This window comes from Tyto alba, unplaced genomic scaffold, assembly GCF_018691265.1.
Source record: "Tyto alba isolate M040663 unplaced genomic scaffold, T.alba_DEE_v4.0 Super-Scaffold_22, whole genome shotgun sequence".
NCBI lineage: Eukaryota > Metazoa > Chordata > Aves > Strigiformes > Tytonidae > Tyto > Tyto alba.
In genome coordinates, this window is record NW_024881296.1 from 21,558,554 (window position 1) to 21,579,305 (window position 20,752).

The 20,752-nt window shown below is 39.1% G+C and overlaps 1 protein-coding gene across 1 annotated transcript in view; it reads left to right on the plus strand.

The window, feature by feature from the left end:
• The first annotated feature begins 5,270 nt into the window (after positions 1-5,270).
• Positions 5,271-20,752, plus strand: part of CCDC170 (coiled-coil domain containing 170) — a 46,509-nt gene continuing 31,027 nt past the window's right edge. The window contains exons 1-4 of the mRNA XM_042796126.1: positions 5,271-5,357; positions 12,561-12,692; positions 16,025-16,281; positions 20,576-20,720. Coding sequence (XP_042652060.1) covers positions 5,271-5,357; positions 12,561-12,692; positions 16,025-16,281; positions 20,576-20,720 — 621 coding nt within the window. The remainder of the gene's footprint in view (positions 5,358-12,560; positions 12,693-16,024; positions 16,282-20,575; positions 20,721-20,752) is intronic.

Consider the following 20,752-nt stretch of genomic DNA (forward strand, 5'->3'; position numbering starts at 1 on the left):
TTCACATGGAATGAGGACAGCATTAAACTCAATGTTTCAGGGAAAAAAGGACTCCCATTTTGGTTATGCAGAGGAACAGCTAAACTTAATCAGACTAGTTAATCCTTCTTAAACTTGTCCACTACCAGATTTACAATAGTAACTGGTATCAGATGCAATTTACACACACATCTTAATCATATTAGTTAGTCATATTGTCTCTCCACTTCCCCATATGAGCCTATTTTTTTTCCTGATAATTACATTAATACCTTTTCCACCTTGAAGTCTGTAAATGTGTTATGAAATTACCTCCAGGGAGGCAGTACCTCCCTTTGTTAACTGAAGTTGCATTTTCAAGCATACGTTTGGAGTGTCTACATCAAATCGTATGTCACTAGTTGTGAGCCGGACTTCTGTGCCAGCTGACAAAAATGAAATGGGAGTAAGTCCCGTCTCGATTTCTTCGTTATGTTTTGTTGTGGGTTTGAGGATTTTGAGGATAAGGCACTCCTCAAGAAATCTTTCTCTACTACAGGATGTGAAACTAGTAATTTGAGAGGGCAGAGAAGGAGGAGCACGGTTTGGTGTTGGGACATACTGTGCTTGTGGAGTTGATATCTTTTGGAAGGCAAGCAAATGAGAACATTGGCAAGTTGTGCCCATGATTTGCATGCCAACTATTTGTAAAAATGTGGCTGTTTTAGTTATTCTAGCTAAATTTGTAGATAATGAAGTCCTGTGGACTAAATTTCCCCTGAATTTCTTTTGCAGAAATAAACTTTTCTTTACATTTATTTTCACAAGGAATCACATGGAAAGCACAAGGGGTAATGGGTACAAGTTGCTCCTGGGGAGATTCTGATTGGACACGGAGGAAAATGTTTCGCAGTGAGAACAATCAGCCATTGGAATAATCTCCCCAGGGAAGTGGTGGATTCCCCAACATTGGACACTTTTAAGATTCAGCTGGACAGGGTGCTGGGCCATTTTGTCTACACCGTGCTTTTGCCAAGAAAGGTTGGACCACATGATCCTTGAGGTCCCTTCCAATCTAGGAGTCTATGATCCTATGATTTCATCTTCTTTTTTAATGTTGCTAGTGTACAATTCTTTTCTACCTCAGCCAGAGCTGCCTTTAGGTAATGAGTGAAATGTGTACATGCATTCAGGAAATAATTTGGAATTAGTGTGCATGGTAAAGCACAAATACTTCACCTTCTCAATATGGTGTTAATGTCGATGGCTTGAGGTTAATAACAAAGCTTTTTTTATAGTGTTAGCAAAAAAATAAATTTTGTTTTCAAAACTAAAATGAAATGTTTTGATTCAGACTTCTAATCTATTGTTATATTGTACTTAAATTACAAGATCTGTGAACAGTAGAATTAATGAAGCAAAACTTTCTTTTCCTCCTATATTCTGTTTCCTGGGTACCTGAAGACCTGGTAGTTCACCTCATTTCCTGATGGGGCATTTGAAACAAAGCAAAACAAAACAAAACGAAACAACATAGCACAACAGCAAAAAAAAAAAAAAAACCACAACAACAAAAAACCCCACCAAACCAACAAACAAACTTCAGTGCAGACTGTAATAATACGCAGGAGTGTGCTGCAGGCTTTCCATACGTTTGGGGTACCTCACTGTTCATTCTGTGCTTGGCTGTCTGTGTTTCACAATATTTGCAGGAAATCAAGCATGATTCTGACTTAATCTCTGTCAGATTTGCTAGAGATTTTTCAAGGACTCGGGAAAAAAAATGTTACAGAAGTATATGCACGCTTAAATACTAAGATTGCACTTGGTTCTTTTGAAGTCAGCTTTAAAATACAATGCGTAAAGGTGCATTTTTTTGTAGTGCTTTTGATTTTTTTTAATTAATGAAAATATTTAAAACCAATTCAAATAATAAAAATAAGATCTCACCTTTCATTAAGGAGTTGTTAATTCCATTCTTAAGAATGGGTTTGGCTCTACGGACTTTGTGAATTCTTTCTTGAAGAAATGGTGTTTCAGGGACCTCTTTCCTAATCAGGTCTGCCTATTACAACATCCATGTATCTGTACATATCACTCTTGCAGTGCTTCTATAGGCCCCAGTAAGCTGCTTTTTTTTTTTTTTTTTTTTTTAATTGGGGCTCTTACTGGATGTTACTCATTTCAGTTTTCTTTTTATTAAATTCTCAGAAGTCTGCAGACTGATTTGCTAGCAAAATACAGATATTGATACAGAAATGTCATTTTAGCCTGTGGCATAATAAGCACTTTGAAAGGCAGTCTAAGCTAATTTGTCTCCACTGCAGGGGAATCTCTGTTTCAAGTGTCCTGAAACATGGAACCATTGGGGTACTCGGAACAATTGCTGTCCATCTGATACCCATATTCCACAAGATACAAAGGCTGTCTCTTTCAGCAAGTGATGGGCAAGCTATCCACATCCTCATGTGACTTTTAGCTTTCAAATTCAACTAGGAGCAGATATTTAGGGACCTGCAGAACTATCTCAGTTGTTAGATTTTTGAGTGTACTGGCTACCGGAATTGGGGTTTCAGATTGCCGATCAGTTTTAGCACCTTTCCTCAGCACTGAGCTCTTTAACAGAAGGGAAAGATCATAGTAATTTTTTAATAATTATTTTATGTTTTAAAAATTAGAGTGACTTTATTTGGTATATACAGTCAAGAGATTCTACATCATTCTTTGCTCAGAAAGGCTGAGAACCTACTGTCTGTGTATTTTCTGTAACACAACATGAAGAATTTTATCCATGAAAATGATGCATTGAAATTATTTTTAACTAAAAATCCTGAGGTAACGCTTCTTAAGTCATTTCCTGCCCCAGTTAAGGAAAAAGAAACATGGAGTCCCTCTGAGAACTCTACTGTATTATTTAGCAAACAAGCCTAAAGCATTTTAAAGTGTGAGCATCCTGTAATGAGATACTTTTTTCTTAATTAAATGGCTTGAAGAGTGGATATTGTACCCCCTCAAACGGCTCCATTCCTTTTCAGAGTGTTACATGAAATTTACAATTCTCTTCAAGCTTTTTTTCTTGTCTCTTTTGTTTTCACGCTAACTGCAGTTCATCAGATTCAGCATTTTTTTTTAAAGCCAAATAACCTTATAGATCTATGGTAAGATACAGCTGTATAAGAATGCTCTCCTCATCACCAAGGACGTAGAAGCAGCTGAAGTATAGCTCTTGAACCAGCTGTGGCACTGCAGGACTAGCAATGGGGAAGTGCACTCAGGCACATGCTTGAGAAAATGGGGACAAAGTTTCGCAGTCATTTAATCCTGCATCTGCACGCTGCTCCAGTAGTGGGAGAGACTAGGCTGTCGTCAGATGCTGGACAAATCCAGGATGATATTTTTGTCCAAATTTGCAGAGGACATTAAAACTCATGCCAGATTTATGATGGTTTTATATAAGATTGCCAGTAAAAATTTAACCTGTCAAAAATACTTAATAGATTTGAATTGCAGAATGAGTTTATGCTGGATCAGCATTTTGCACCACACAGCAGTAGCAGCTTTGATCTACCACATTTGAAATGATAAAAAATTTTGGCTGGGATCCCTAACCAGTGGCATAATATTTTAGGTACCTCACGTAATAGAGCCATCTCAGACATAGAAGAGGGGAAATAAAAAAGAAGGTCAAGAATATTATCCTCTAAAAATATAAAGGCTTTCTGTTAATCAAAGTTTATACCACTTTGGCATAAACTTTAGCTTGGAAACTAAATGCAGTTTAACTGAGAACTAGGAATTACCTGGGTGTTTCTCTCTGAGCTGTATGGAGACAGCCTGGGCACACAGTTCCCTTCTGGCCACTTTCTCACCTGACTCCTTGTGAGAGTTCAGCACTGCAAAACTAGAGTCCCTCCTCCCAGGCAGTGGTCTCTGGGTTCAGGGGGTGCCTCCCTTCAGAGAGATTCCTACAGCACATGCTGCTTACAGCTACCTTCTCTGCACCCCCATCCGCTCTGTCAGCACGGGATAATTTTGATTCAGAAGTGCCCTGCTGGTTTCACCCCACTACTACAGTGACAGTGAGAGCATTTCCATAGGCAGTCCTTGAGAACAACAGTTTTCATCATCCATTTTTATACCCCCTGTGCCATCCTGTGTTGCTGCTAGCTCACCCTTTGCCTGTGAGGATGAACAGGAACCGTGCCTCCAGGGACCTGTCTGTCGTCACCTCACACACCCATGGCGATTGTGTCTTCCCCGAGATGCTCCCCGAGATGGAGGCCGGTGACGCCCGCTGCCCGTGCTGCCCGGCCTCAGCCCTGCACGGGTCACCATTCCCCTTGAGCTGTTCCCAGTACTGCTTCCTCACATTAAGAAATTTTTCTCCTTTCCTTTATGAGTTTAGTGGCAGATTCCAGCTGAGGTATGGCACTGTCTAGCTCTGTCCTTTAAGTGAGGTAGCATTTTAAATAGTTTGATGATCCATGCTGGCACCCCTCTGCTTGGTCAGGGGTCTTCTCTGTCCTTGGCAGCAGCAGTGAAATGGCATTGGGCACATAGGAGGACCAAAAAAAAAAAAAAATCAGAACTATTCCTAGCTTTATTCCTAGCTTTTCCATTTTCTTTTTCTGGAAAACATGAGTAAGTCAGTGTTCCTATGAAAGGTGAGATACTTTTTGACTTGTGAGTGAGTACAGAAATGGTGCAAGATCGCACTGTTTCCAGAGGCACCGGGACTGGCCTGATTAAGCAGCTCACAGGGTCCTCAGAGCAAACAACGAGCATCACTGACACACCTGCAGGTTTGACTTTCTTTTACTGCTAGCTGCAGTGTCTCTCTTGACACGTTTATCTACTTTATTTGGAAGGGAGGCCAGGAGGAGGAGGAGGTCCTGCTTCAGCTGGAGGTAGTTTAGCAGTAACCAAGGCAGGTTGCTTTCCCTGGGTGGAGAGAAGGAAACCCTGCCCGAGTAAGAGCATGCTGCTGTTTGTATTTCATCTGTTCTGCATGCCTCTGTTTTGACGTTTTTTGAGGAAAATTTCGGGGTAATTTTCCCAGCCTCATGAAGTTTTTTTTTTTTTTGAGTGATGTCTGTTCGAAGTGGTAACCCCGTTTCTGCGAGCATCCCTTTGTAAAGACGGTTCACCTTCAGGCACTGAGCGCTGTCCCCCACCTTCGCTGACCAGGACACCCCACGGCCCCCCCCCCCCCCCGCGCTGGAAGCCCCGCGGGCCGCCCGGGGCCGAGGAAGGGGCAGGCCGCGCCACCCGCTTCGCGTTGCCATGGGGACGGCGGCGCCGCGGCGGCCGCCATGAGCGGTGCCAGGGGCGGCGGAGGCCGGGCGGGAGCTGCCGCCGGCCCTCGGCTGGCTGAGGGGGGCAGCGGCGCGGCAGCGGAGGTACCGCGGCGCTGGGCAGCGGGCCGGCCCTGCTGCGGGGACGGCGGCGGTTCCTGCGGCGGCGGGGAGCTGGGGGCAGGCTGCGGCCCGCCCTGGCACCGCGTCCCCGGGGGAGAAGGACGGGGGAGGGGGCGGCCTCGGCGGTGGGGCCAGGGCCGGGGCAAAGCTGGGCGGCGACGGGGGGACGGAGGAGAGGACAGAAAGGTTATAGGGGGTGGGTTGGTTGGTTTGTTTGCTTCAGTTCCCCTATTAGTGAATAAAGCCCTGATTTTGGAAAAATCCCCCCCTTCCTTCCCCTTTGTTTCCAATAGCTGTTTCTGTGGAGGGTGACTGACATTGAGGCTGGCTGTAAACCCCCCGCTTGCAAGTTACCTTTTCAATTTTAATTTCGCCTTAAAAAAAAAAAAAAAAAACTAACAAAAAAAAACAACAAACAACTTCTGCAGCTGCAGAGCTGTACCCGGCAGTAGATGTGCGGCTTCAGTTGTAGCTCAATGAACTTCAGCTGATCATTATAGCTTATCTTTACAAATTCAGGGATGAAAGGTTTTTCTTATTAAGTGTTGCAGAAGGGAGTATCTTTCATAGAGTAGGTATTTACAGTTATCTAAGAATTTCTTCTTTGCATTTCTTCTTCCTTTGAAACTGGTTTGATGGCTTTGATGTGCATTTAAAGGAGATGTTCCAGGATATTGCTCAGAAGGATCAAACTCCTTTGTACTAAAGATATAATAGAAAGCTTGTAACAGTTTCTTATTCCAAAGGATAAACAATTTATTAGTGTGTAAACAGCTCAGCATCTCTTTAATAGTTGAACACATCAGTTTTGTAATTATGCTATATTGTTCTGAGACAAAAAAAAATACAGAATTTTGGTAGTTTGCCATGGCAAAATCAACTGCGGTTGTGTTAAATACAGTTGTTTTGACCTGAATACAAAGTTTATGTTAGCACTGCTTAGTTACAGAGTTGACAGTAGACTGATCCACCGACCTGAAGTCAAATAGTTTATGAATGTTACTTTTGTGACTCAGAAGCACATTAGAAACTATGTATTTAATAAAATGTGGGTAACAAATGGTAAATCAAACTACAACTACTCAGTCTTAACTACGTATATACCAACACAATTAAATATATCTAAAATACTTGGTTTTTTTTCATTGACTGCAGTATAGTAGGCATTGTAGGAAAGCTGCAAGAGTGTTGGCATTGCATGATGATCTGTCATTTTGTCAAATCTCTCATTTAAGCTTTTCTCCTACAAAAGTTATTTAACTCTATTCAGCACTGATAAAGTAAAAACAGTAGAACAAGCGGTATGCAAAAATCCCTGCATAAGCACTTAATGTTGACACATTTTTCTCCTAAATTTTCTCCTAGCAATTACCCTTTTCATTATTCTGAGATTAAACACAGCAGCTCCTTCATATTCATTTTGGAAAAGCTGTGAGACAAACTGTCAGGGCAGATCCAAATTCCTTAATTTAGCCAGCAAAAGATGAAGTAATATGAAAAACATGTTAAGTAATATTTACAGTAGCTGATGTATCTCTGTAATTTCCTTGAGTTGACTGTTGTCTTTCACCATATGAAACACATTTATTATATTTAGATGTAAAGTCATCTCATCCTAAAAGAGAGGAAAATGAAAGATGAAAATTCTTTAACTGCTTCTTGCAGTAGTAGAGGGTAAGACTAAAATTTTGATTGTCACTAAACTTTAATTTGGGCCCATTAATCAAGCTTGAAATTGGCCTCTTCAGCAGATGAACAACACCAGAGAGTGATTTTTATCTTTCAGTAATACCTTTCAATGATTACTTCAAAGGGAGGAAGGTAGAGCTAAGCAGTACCCTTCTGAAAGGAATTTAGAAAATCTCTTTGGTAATTTATCTGAGCTGTTGGGAACACTTCATTTTATGTGTTTCTGGAACAGTACACTAATGCATAAGATCTTCACAGGCATATAACAACAACTACAACAAAAGAACTCTTCAGAATGGCGTGCACAGACTGCAAGCAATGAGTTGGGCCTAGTTACAGGCAGGAATCAGAGGGGAAAGAGGACTTCACTGAGCAGGAGTGATCAGAAGTAATAGGGTATTTCTGGCATTTTTTAATGTGACAGAGAAGCTGACAGAACATAAATGGTTTAGAAATGTTACTTGCAAATTTTTATGTTAATAAAGCATTATCAATATTAATGTTTTGAGATCTCTAATAGGCAAATTGGGCAAAGTATTATCTAGAAAGAAGTCAACTTTACCCAAAATATACGTGCAAGATGGTTAATTTGTGAACAGGTTTTTTCCCCCTAAGAAACTGATTAATTTTAGTCTGTTTTCACATGTGTTAACAAAATTTGACTCACTGTGCAACAGTGGCTCTCCCTGCTCATGCTTGTTGGTGTGTGTAGCTGCTGTGGCTCTTCTGAAGTGATGCGCATGCTGGCTCGCTGGCTAGCTGCGGCTACCAAGAAAAATGTGCAGTAGCCAAGTGCTACCTGGTTTCCCTCTGATTCAGAAATGAATCTCTAAAAACTGTCTAGTGCCTGATTTTCATGTAACATTTATGTAAGATTTGCTGATTATCCTGCAGATTTTATGAAAAAGAAACATATTTGAAAACTTGTCTTTCTTTATACTAGGATAGATTATTTTGTAAAATAAAACAAAAAGTGAATATTCCCTTCATGCTGAAGTAGAATTTTCTTTTCTTTTAAAATCAATTTATACAAGGTAGTTTTGAAAATGGCCTTGTTAGAACATGTTTTGATTGTTTAATCAGCAAATTAAGCTAATGAGGTTGTGGAAGACAACAAACTTCTAATATTAAGTTTCTAGCTGCAGTTAGAATAGTTACAATCAAAACATAATGCTTAAGCTCTCCAGCAGTTCAGTCCATACACAATGAATTAATCTTGATCCCCATTGTCCTAAAGGGCACTGTATCCTCCCACAGATCCAATAGCAAGTTTGGGGACTAACATTTCCTTGTGATTTCTTAGGGAGATAAATGCTGCGTGGAAATTCTTCAACTGCACTTTCTTTCCAGTATTTCGTGTTGGATGTCATCTTCATTCTGGCTGCAGCAATTATTACTAATAATAAACTGTGGTGCCGCATTGTATTTTCAGAAATTAGAACAACTTTTATGCACGTATACACCCTTGAATATTAATTTGTCTTAGGAAGAAATTAGAGATTCAGGATATCTCACTTTGTTTGTTTTCAGAATATAAACTGTTACAACACTGTGATTTGTAGAAATTATTGAACAGTTCACTGAGTCCAACCACTATACTAAGTCCTGTATAAACATGTAGGTAAAAAGGGCCCAGTAGTTACCTTAACATCTGAGGAGAAAAAAAGATGCAGTTCAGTTAAGATAGATCACGTGCTTATTGCTCAGATTTTTTTTTTTTTTAATTTATCAGTGTAGAAGAGATGCAAGACAAAAAGAAAGATAAAATTAAAAGTTGGAACACATCAAAAGCAGTGGCAAAAGGAAGCAATCAATTCAGCCTGCACAAAGCCTGACTGTGTAGCTGAACCAGTGAATGTAACCCAGAGAAGTCAAAGTTAAGAAGTCTGGTTTAGCTAGATGTGGGTTTGAATATTATGGAGGCCATCAAAGCTCATGAGCTACTAGAAGAACTTTTCCATAGTGCTCTGCTTTTATGTCCTACCTTGCTGATGGTAACCTCCGACATAGTTTAGTAAAGCAGGTCTGTGGAAAAATAATGTCATGTGTCATATTGAAAATCTATTTAATTTTCAACCTCTCTTTCCCCCTCCCTGGATTTGTTCTATAGAAGCAAAGGAAGAATGGAGTCCACAAATGTTCGTGAGTTGTCCTTTTTGATATGTCAACCTCACTGTGCTTAGGTGCTTTGGAAACAGGAAGGACTGGTCCCTGCCCTGAGTAGTGCCCATCTGCTGTGGGCAAGAGGCAATGTATTGGCAAGCCCCTCAGGGCAGTGCTCGGTGCTTACTGAGGGATTTCTGTTTCAGTAGAGATTTTTTTAAAAATATATATATGTTTTGGGAAAGGGGGCAGTAGCAGTGGTAGCAGCATTTGCCAGGGTTGAAATAAGAAGTGTAGTGGGAAACAAAAGAAAAGCCGACAAAAGCAGAATGAGAGTGAATGACTTGAACATTTGGCTGATTTCAAAGCATACGGTGAGGTAAAAAACTACTGAATTTTGTTGAAGTTCTGTTCTTTCTGAATCAGGTGAAGTTTGCCAACTACAGGCTGGATTCCAGGGAGGTGAAAGTGGTTATGTGGTAAAAACAAAAAACCCCACAGTAACAACAATGACCTTATGTTGTTGATCTTCTAAAGAACACCTATTACTAATAAAGCCAAAGGTCCAAGTAGATGGCACTCTTAAGTATTGTAAATACAAGTTTAGCTTTGTTTGGTATTTGAAGTGAAATGAAAACTTCATTTTCTTGCAGATAAGTGCAAAGCGATCTAAAAAAGTTAATAACGAGAATGGGAGAAACACCCAAAAGCTAGACTATTTGGAGCTGATTGAGTGATAATATATTAAAGCATCTACTACCTCTTACTCTTTTATCATGTCATTTATTCTATTCTCTTAACAGTAATCAGTATAAACTACATAGTACTCACAAGACATTACAAATATTAATTCTTCCAGAGATACAAGAGTGCTACATCTCCATTACAAATTTTACTCCTACAGTAGAGTCATGCCCAATTAACTGCATTGTTACAGATAATGATCAGACTTGTGAATGGCTGCTGGCAAAACATAGAAAGCTGTTTACTTAAGTATTAAAGCACGTATATTCCCTGCCAAAAGTATGAAAATCATACCAACTTTCCTCACGTGGTGTCACCATATATGATTAGCTTTGTATTTACTAAGGCACTGGAGGATGCAGAAATCTGCTTCTGTAAATCTCACTAAGACTGTAAATGAGTGAAATGGTAATTCCCATTGACTTTTGCACTTGACTTCATTTAAAACTCTTTAAATCCTTCTGGATGTGTATCTGCATCTTTAAAATATTTGATATTTTAAAATCTGGATTTGTATGACAAACGTAGGTTTCAGAAGTTCCAGCTGTAAAGGGTTTTTTAATGTTGATTATTGCTGCTGAACAAGAGTTGTCTTTATTCAGCAATGATCTGAAATTCTTTTATTTCATCAGTTTTGATATGTATTCCTTCTTTCTGGGGAGTCAGAAATGGTTGTGTTTGCTTTGGGAAGGAAAAGAAAACATACATCAATGCAGTAATATAAATATAATAACACACATAAATAAGGTATACGGTGTTACTCTTTGCAAGCTCTAGCCATGGTTTTGAAGGCCTGATGTATTACAGAACGAAAAAAAAAACTCTCTCTACATCAAAGAATTTAACGTGGTTGTACAATGTGAAACAAGTGGAGTAAAGCAAAAAAGAAGACAAAGTAGCAAAGAGACGGCACATGCCTTCCCTCACTCCCTCAGAATGGTGATAAAGTGCTGAGAAAATTAGCAGCTCTTTTATCTCAGAGATTGTGTGCTATGTTATACATGGCCATGAGCTGTACTACATGTATCAGTCTGGCTTGATGAGAGTGGTAACTCCTTTGTGAAGGAGCACAGCTGAGTGTCTTTGAGGGAGATGAATGTGATGAAATTTGGTGGCTCTAATCCAGTGTGTACGAGCACATTGAAGAAAGATTAAAGAAAAGAATTGACGATATTATAGAAACTAATCCAAGGTAATTTATCTTCTGCTATAGTCCAAACTAACAGTTTTGCCCAATTCCCCAGGGATTTCTGTGTGCATTTCTTGGTAGAGGCTTATTTTACAAGGTGTTATATTTAGAAAGCTGTTCATTATTTTCTATTTAGAATGGGCAGGAGGTGAACTTTGTAATTTATCTTGGCCTGGAAAGGAATGCTGATGTAGAATAGCATGAAGTGAAGACATCTTGTCTCTGTTTCCACTGGAATACCTTGTTTCAACAGTTTCAACAGCAGTCATTAACAGGGGGAGATTTGCATTTTGTAATGTATACCTAAATGAACTAGGATTGAAGTTTTATTTGCCCTGTGTGGGACCTGATGGAGTGAAAATCTCATGTTTTGTCCTCTGCCATGTGTGCTCCCAGCATCACCTAAATCCAGTCTTATCCTGATGATGTTCAATTTAATAATTTTGTAGTCACTATTGATTGAAAAAAATGTTCTAATGAAATTCCTATCAAGACCTCAGATCTGAATTTTCCTATTGAAAGATTTAAGTAACAAAGGCAAAGAAATCCACCACATTTCTGCTCTACTGTAGAAGAGCAGAACCACACAAGAATGAGAAATCTTACTATAAAGTCTGAAAGGTACAACTAAAAGAGTTCTACAAGTGAGGTGAGGAGACTGTTCTAGAAGCATACAGCTAGTGCTTGCCATCTATCAGAAGGGCTTGAAAAAGAGTGAAAGGAAGTCAGTATGGTGGTTGCTGGGCATGAGAAAGCATCATTCAGAAAGCTGAAGTTATGTTCAAGTGACAGAGTTCAAAAGGACCTCTAGCCTTGTTAGATTAGAAGTAAAAGTGCAAATGAGCAAGCCAAAAAGTGATTTTGAGGAGCAGAGAGGAGTGTCTGAATAGTCATGGACTCTTCAACCTGGTAGAGAGACAATGGAGGTGAGATATGACAGAAATCTGCAAAATCATGTGTGGCAGAGAAGAGATTAATAGTCATCACTTTTTTTCACCATTTCTTTCAAAATAGAAATGAGGGGGCATGCAATGTAGCTGAAGTCTAAAAACCAAAGTAGCTCTGTTTAAGAGACACCTAAGGACTCTCTTTGAGTTGAAGTTTATGTGGGTTGAAGGAGTGGCTGGATAAGTTCATATAAGAGGGACCTTCTGAATGTTGCTAAATGCATAGAAACTGCAGGAAATAACCTGAGCTGAAAATAGTGGGAGGCCATGGGATTGTTGAAGGGGAATATTTTACATGCCCATATACCTTAGCTGTGGTGTTGGTGCAGCTGAAAGTGGTGACTGGTAGAGAAGTGACTGTTTATCTTATTTTTCAGTAAGAGTCAGTTACTCTGGGAATAACATATTTTGAATAAATGCTCCTGAGTAGCTTAATCAAACAAAAAAGAGCCGAAGCAAAAATGTTCAAAAAATGTGATGTCTAATGGTTTTGTTGTCATGCTGTCTTCCCAGAAATCTCATGATCACATTCTTTTGGATATTCCTGTCACTCGAGAGCTGATGAATCACTATCGAGCTGCAGCTGAAACTGCTCAAAGTGAACTTGCAGCACTTTTGGTGAAGTATGATTGTGCCCAGTCAGAGGTATATTTAAAAATACTTCCAAATCCTTCTGCAAATTTGAGGATTCTCTACAGTAATTTTCTGCAGATAGTTGAAAGCCTGCAGAAATTCCAAAACTTCTTGCTTTTGATACAGAAATTTTGTTTCTTGTAACCTTTTTAGTATTTCCATGTGATTTTTATTCTGCTTGCTTCTGCATTCAAGAAATGATTATGAGTTTATATTTGAAAGTTTTAAAGTAGTTTAGCTTTTTATCATATTAATCTAAATGCAATCTTTTTAAAACTAAACCTGGAAGTTAATATTTCTCCGTTGTGGTTGTACAAAAGTTCTGATAGATGTCCTCCTGTAGTTGCTGGTGAGTTAAGATACCACTGCCCATCCTCACTCCTCCATTTTATTCAAGTTACAGCTCCTCAGATTTGCTTTGCTTTCATCACCATTGAAGTTGTGTTTGAGCTAATGAGGTTGATTGTAACTAGAGAGGCTGAAGAACACACAGGCATCCTTTTCTGCTGTTCCTGCTGTGCACACAGTACTTCTCGGGAGAAAGGATTTATTAGAGGATAATTTTTACAGTTTCTGTATTTTCACACATAATTTTATTTATTTATTTAACATACGACTGACCAAGGTTGATTTGATCCAATTCAGCAATGCAAGCAGTGGTCAGTTTTAAAATGGAGTTGAATTTGCCTTGAGGTGTCATGAAATGCTTACATTTATTTACATGCGTAGATTTAAGTGCATATATTCATAAATATACATAGATACATAAAGTGCGGTAGAAACTTGTGAACATTCATGCAACTAGTTGTTTAAACATCTGTGCATTTTACAAATGTCCACTACTCTTGCACACTGTAAAGTGCCTTGTGATATACTTGTATAGCACTTGAACATTAAAAAATGCTCTGTGAGTGAATTAAAATTTCTTTGATTGTGGATAGCTGAATATGAGAAACATCAAGAACATGTAATATTATAGGAGGATGAATTTTTGATACAATATCCAGCAGAACTACAGGGATAAGCATCCATTGGCTGAGCTTGGATTTGACCAGTTGATCCTGAAATTACTGCAGAGTTCTACATTTAATGACTATCCAGGATTAGTACTTTAAATTTCAGTTTTAAATAGCCATACAGAATCTCATGTTCTCATAGAAAGAATTTATTATTGGAATTGTTGAATGGCTTTATTGCCAGCCTGACTGACTGATTTATAGATTCTTTTAGTACTGTGCTAGCATAAGCAGAAGAACAGTCAAGAAAGCAGCTGTTTGTGATCTTGTTAATAACGACCTTCATGACCCAGCTGAGGTCAGAGTCCTGTTCTGCTGAGTGTTGTGTAAAACTCATGATATGGGATTATACTTGCTTTTTCTGCTATTGGAACTGACCACAAAGACAATGGACAGAGGAAAAAATATCACATTTTGCAGATGGGGAGTTGAACCACAGAGAAATTTTAAGGTTATGAACACTTTAAGCTACCATAGTTTGTTTCAGCTGCCAAGCAAAGCAATCCTATTGTTCCTTCAGCTGCTCATTTCCTTCCCCAAACTGCCCCATCCCTTGTGCTGGCACAGATGTATGTGTAGTTTTACGGTGCACTGTTTTGTTGGGGAACTGGTGCAATTGAAAAATAAAGCCCTTCCTTCTCGATTCTTTTTTAGCCAGATCAGTTTCCCAGTCTTATTTCATCTCGTAGTCATGTAAGTACTTCTGCTAGCACAAAGAAGAGGGTGGACTATGGAAATGAAGCCCCTGAGTCTGGGTAGAAGCAAAGCTGCTTTTCTCAAAATCAGTGCTACTTTATGTCAGCTCCAAAGCACCTGATAAATCAGTGCTTGCAGGTGAAGCATAAACTCATCAGAGACTATGCTGCAGCTGCTGCTGCTGCAAGAGTGATCCTCCTACCTGACTCCTCAGTGTTAATCATTTCCCTGTGACATGGCCAGTTCCCTTTCCTCTTCCTCCTCTATAAAAAGTGGATTATTTTCTGTCAGCTGCATTAGTTAAGTTATTTGTGGAGGAGTCAGACAAATACCAGAGCTGGTGCAAGAGAGAGGACAGGCATGTGTGGCTGGGAGCAGAAGTAGGATCTTTCTTTTCCAAGGCAGTTGTCCAGTCAGCTCACCAGCCTGGAATTTCTCTGAGTATCTTGTGTTTGGTCACACCGGAAGCTTCTGGCTGAGAGGTGAATTTCCTGATGTCCTGAATTGCAGCTTAATATCTTAAATTTTTATTGCCTTAAAATGTTTGCCACAAGTTAAAAGCTGTAGCACGCATCATAAGGAGCAGTTAATGTGGCTTAATTATTTGCCTGTTAATTTTATGTAGTAGGAGATAAATGCTTTGGATTTCATCTTGCTGTTTATAATTGGAATTGTCAGGAAAGCTGAAACATGCCTTAACATTTCTTGTGGCAAAAAATCCACTTTAAATTATTTGTTCCTTTTAACAAAATAAAACACACAAATTTTATGTGCCTGGTGTGTCTGACTCAAGCTCAGTCTTTTACAGAAGCTTGTAGAAGAAATAGTTCAATGGAAAAATGGTATTTTTAACTCTGAGAGAGAAGGTAAAGTAAAGAAAACCTGCTGAACTCCATGAACTGTTGAGAAGCTCTAGCATCATCTCTGGATCAGGTTCTTGACATCTGGCGGTGGTGTTTCTCCTCCCACCCTTCCTTAAAATGTTCTCTTGCTGTTTCTGTGTAAATCCAGCTACATTTGTTTGGATTATCAGACCAAAAAATAGCTATTTGCATAAAATGAGAAGAGGTTGCCTACAGCACAACTCTCCAAAAAGTTCTTTGCCTCTGAATATGCTGCAAATCATCAAAAGGCTTCACCATCATACAACGGGATACTTTGCTGTTACATCTCCCTGCAGCTATAGATTATCTGTGAAATTGTGTACCAGAAATGGGAGCAGGGAGGAGACAGGCAAAAAAAGAGGGAATAGTGGTGTTAATAACTGTATTGTAATGCAGATGCTTAAGGGAGGTGACTTAAGGTTGCGCAGCAGAATTTAGGGTGGACTTTTCTTAAATTCTGAATTTGTAAAAAAATTTATCTTCCTGCAAGAAATTATCTTGAAAAGTTGTATTGTATTACACAGCAGCAGTTTTTGTTTTTACAAACATCTTCTATTGCTTTTTCCTAGTTATATGGAAACAAAGTTGCAGACTTCCACTCAGTCTTGCTAGTGATAGTAGACTCTGAGTCTTTTATTACAAAATCTGTTTCTTGTCACATTGCTAAACTTGTAGTGCAGTCATATATTTCAGCTTGGGAAAAATTATTCTTCCCTTTTTAATGAATTTTCTCCTTTTCTATCTGTAGCTTCTTGAACTCAGGTCCAGAATGGTCTCTAAAGAAGCCTCTTTTCAAGAGCTGAAGGCTGAAGCTGAAAGCTACAAGGAAAGTAATGCTAGACAGATGTCTCGCCTCTTGTCTTTGCAAACTCGAATTCAGGAGATGGAGGAAGAGGCACGTGTGCTCACCACTTCTAAAAATCAGGCTGAGCTGAAGGCTCAGGTGGCATTCAAGGAAAACCGGGAGCTGAAGGAGGAGCTTCACGAGCAAAATGCCAAACTTAAGTAAGATTCATGTGAGATGAGAAACAATTTTTGTTTGGGATGAGAGAATGGTGCACTTGTCAGTGCAGAAAAATGTGTTAGTGGACAGACTTTATTGCAGATCTGAGCTCTGTTACAATGCCTTGCACAACTGTTGTGTTATGATGATACGAGTCAGCTTGGTGTAACCTCACTGTTTACAAAAAAATGAGCACAGAGGGCTATTTATCTCAGTGCAGTAGAAATTATAGGTATGGTGCCCTCATTCAGGTATTTCCATGTATGGCACTGAGGCAAACTTTTGTGCTTTTTACAGCACACTTGTGATGGGCAGTACCCACAACTACAGTCTAGTGCCCTGCTCCATCGTTATCATGTGGTGTTTTTTGCAGACATTTACCTGTCACTTGACACGTTGCATGGGCTGTGCAGTGGTGAGTGACTGCGCTACTGTACCACTCTGGTCTCTTGCACCTATTCTGTGTCACAGCTGGAACTGAAACAGTGTCAAATGAATTTCTTCCTTAGTGTAAAGCTGTACGTTAGGAGTAGTATAATAAAGAAAATATGGTATAATTCCTAGTTAGCAGAGTCCTGAAGGGTGCATGTTAATGTTTGTTCAGCTTTCAGTAATGTTAGGTTTTTTTGACTTTTCTTCTGCTTTCTTCTGGACATTGCTCTGTGTGCGTGTGTGTGGGGGTCTTGGGGGGAGGGTGGTGGTGGTGGTTGTTATTTTTTAATGTGCATACTGATTGCATCAAACTTTTAATAAAAGGTAGTATCCTTAACTATTCTGTTCTTAGCATACTGCATCAAAGCACTGATCTATCAGTTCTGCATAACTGCTAATATTTCAGGTCTGTGTGATGGAGACTGATAGCAGTGTTGATCACAAATAAAATTGATTCATGTGAAAATATTCTCGACTCTAAAATTCCAAAATCAGGGTCAGTCATTGCTAGACACCTATTACTAGACACCTTGCAGACTTTTATAATGGATTTTTTTTCCACCATTACAAGGCTAATATCCATGTATTTCTCAATACTGTCTAGTTAAGAGCAAGGAGAGTGTTTACCAGATGTCTGTATTTCCCAAATCAGTATTTTGTACAGCTCCTCCAGGCTTAGTGCATTAGCAGTGGATAATTAAATTATTTTAAAGACTAGAGAAATCCATTGCAGTGTACTTGTCTACTACCAGCTGATTTGCCAAAAGCCCTGCCTGAAGAGTGCTAATGTTGATCACCAAAGATTTTAGATATGATCCCAATATAAGCGAGGAGACAGCTAAGTCAAGAAGTATATTATGCATCCCAGCAACATAGAAAACATCAGTTTCTGACATAATGGTTGTTAAGATTTGTTAAAATGCTACTTCTGGTGGAAAAAAAAAAAAAAAAGAAGAAAAATTAAAAAAAGAAGAAAAGCTTCCTATCCTGCTTACCTAACTTACTGGGAGAAAACTGTCAAAATACTGTGTATCATACTAGCCTAATCATTACAGTGATACGAATGATTTTATGTGGCATAAATCTGTGCTGTTGCTCCCAGTGTGATCCTGGCTGCTCTGTTTTGCCCATGATGTTTGTGTTGGCATTTCTGTTTGTGTTGCTGCATGGTGATCAGGACCAGGAAACTGCTGCAAGAGGGAACTGACCAAATAAAAAGCTTAATTTCCAGCTCTACCAATCCCAGGTCCAGTTTGCTGTGCACCTGGAGTGTACAGCTAGAGTGTTGGCCAAAGGAAAGGGACAAAGGGAGAGAGAGTCTTCTCTTTTGGAAGGAACAAACATGTGGGATTGGTCATGGTTCTACAGTGTATGCTTTCAAAACTTTTTCTTAACCTCAGCTAATGGTTACATGTGCTACTTAGTACTAGTCAATGTATTGACTTAATGAGCTTTAGTCACTTAGTCTGGCCAGCTTAATAGTATGTGTCACATGACTAGTCCTAATTAGGTATTCAAGAAAGATTTTCACTGAAAACCACTAATAAAAGGTAAGAGCAAGCCAGTAGGCATGAAATGCACATTTACAATCTATATCTAGGGATATTGTAAAAAATGTTTAATAAATTCTCTGATTGTTTTCCAAGATGTACACCTCCCCTATTGAAAATGGTGCTTTTCTAGTCAACAGGTCTATTGCCAAGGTATTTTTAGAGCCTGAACTGTGAAAAGGTTTTGAGTTTGTTTTTTTTTTTTTTTTATTTTCTTTCTTTCTTTCTTTTTCCTCTCCTTCTCTTTGCTCATTAGTTCTGAAGAGCTAACAAAACTGTGAAAGAGCTGTGTTCTACTTTTTTATACCCGATTGCCTATTTTCTAGGTGCTTGCACTTTTATGGCCTTACTGGAGGTAATTACGTTATTCGTAGAGTTGTGAAGTATGTGCTTTGTCCTTCAGATTGTTTATATTCAGAAGCAGGCATGGTTCTGTGTGTGATGCACCTTGATTTGTCAGAGCCACAGTACAGGTCATGGGGCTGGTGGTCAATGTCACACAATATTCTAACATACAGGCATTTATGTATGGCATGTCTGAAGCCTCATACCTTTTCACTCCTGACATACTCCTCCTCAGGACAGCACTTTAGCGACCATCTCACAGCTTAGTTTTGTTGGGGCTATAGAGGAGAGGAAGGTGCCCAGAGGTGAGGAAGCTGTGATGCACTTGTACCTGCTGAAGAAGACAGAGCTCTTTTGTCTCACAGTGTGTGCTCTGCAGTAGTACATGGAAATATTCTTGTCCTGTCCAGAGCAGTAATTAATGTTTTCCATTCCTCTCTGTTATCCTTCCACTCTCTTCCACTTTGCAGCATTGAGAACAACTGTGCTGATCTTCTGCCTGAAGCAACATTTTAAATTTTTTCGTGGATCATCTCTTTTGTTTAGTGATTAATAACCATTTAACCTGCTGTGTTTGCACTCACTGTGTTTCCTATAGGAGTTTTATGCTGCTTTTTGATTATGGGGTGATGCTCTGTTGTTTGTTTAATTGACAACCTAGACAGGAAGAAATCAGAAATGGAAAAGAATGAGTCCAGAAGTGACTAGCATGCCCACCTTGAAAACTGAGAGTAGCGTTATGCTCTGATAAGCAAATGAGTTTCAACAAAATATTTGCTCTAGAGAGCTGTTTGGTGATATCTTGTGTCTTGTTTTATTCTAACGTTCAAGTCTTTATGAAGAACTTGTTTTAGAATGTACCTTGTTTCTCAACCGGAAGCTCAATAGTTTTGTCTCTTGCACTTCACCACTGAGTACTTATCTCATGGGTGATCTGAGAGGTATTGGAGTTGATATTTGCGTTACACTAATGGTCATTTTGAGCTTTGTTTGGTTGACTATTTGTTAATCTGTTTGTTTGTAGTTTTTCAGAAGGGAGGCTCAGCTTTGTGGAATCGTGAACAAGATTTGAAACTACATGTTTGCTGCCTATGCAGGTTGTGGCAATGCTTGTTTGCTGGATTTGTCTTTGTCCTTGGCAATGGGAGGGATGTAACCACATTTATGTCAATGAATTAAACTGACTGCTCTGTTATTTGGTTGTTCGTTTGTATACAGCACTTACAAACTGATACCTGCTGATAATAGATGTTTCGTGTGGGATATATATCCGCATGATAGGCACCTTTTCAGAGTGATGAAATTGATGACAAAAAGCTGCCTTTTCTTCATAGTTTTGTGGTAGTCCCTTGATATTTTTTGTTTCAGTCAGTCCCTTTCATGGGTGGTGTTACTCTGCAAAAGACTATGCACAGCAAAGTAGTGTCTCACATCTCTGTTTTCTTCTGCTGGTAAACTTCCTTTTGCAGGTACTCTGGATGTCCTACACTTCCATTAGTCCAGCAGGGCTTCTATTTCCCCTGAGTTCGTTGATCAGCACTGCCAGCTTCATTAGAGAGGGGATGTGAAGTGCTTTTAGCATATTTTTACTATAACAGGATCACTCTCTTCCCCTTTACTTTTTCTAAGCTTTTGTTTGCAGTTTCCATGTCTAGCATCTTGAGGACATTGTTTATTGATGTCACCTGGTTCTTGTGTTTTATTGAAATCTTGTGCTGAGAACGAGTTTGAGATTGTAGAAGATTCTTTGAAGTGATAGTCAAAAGCAAAGATGAGGAAAGATTTATACATAAGGCAACAACAAAAGTTATATATGTTAAATAACAGATAAAGAGAATTATATGTAACTTTTAAAGTTCATTTTGTGGTATGTAGAAGCTAGCAATTATCTAGGGATAATGTCCTTTGCCTAGAATTCTGTTTCAGAGAACATTCATCCTGATGTATTTTTTTTTTCCTCACTGATTAGTAAATATTTGAATGAGTACGAAGAAAGCATGACTCAAGCTTCTAAAATCAGCAGAAAGTATGAAGAGCTCCTTTCACAGCTTACTGGATTCTTGGACACAGACATCAGAGAAAAAGAGAAACCACAGGAACACTTAATGTCAAAGGTGATTATGTGTAGGCAAGGGTTTCTGTATAG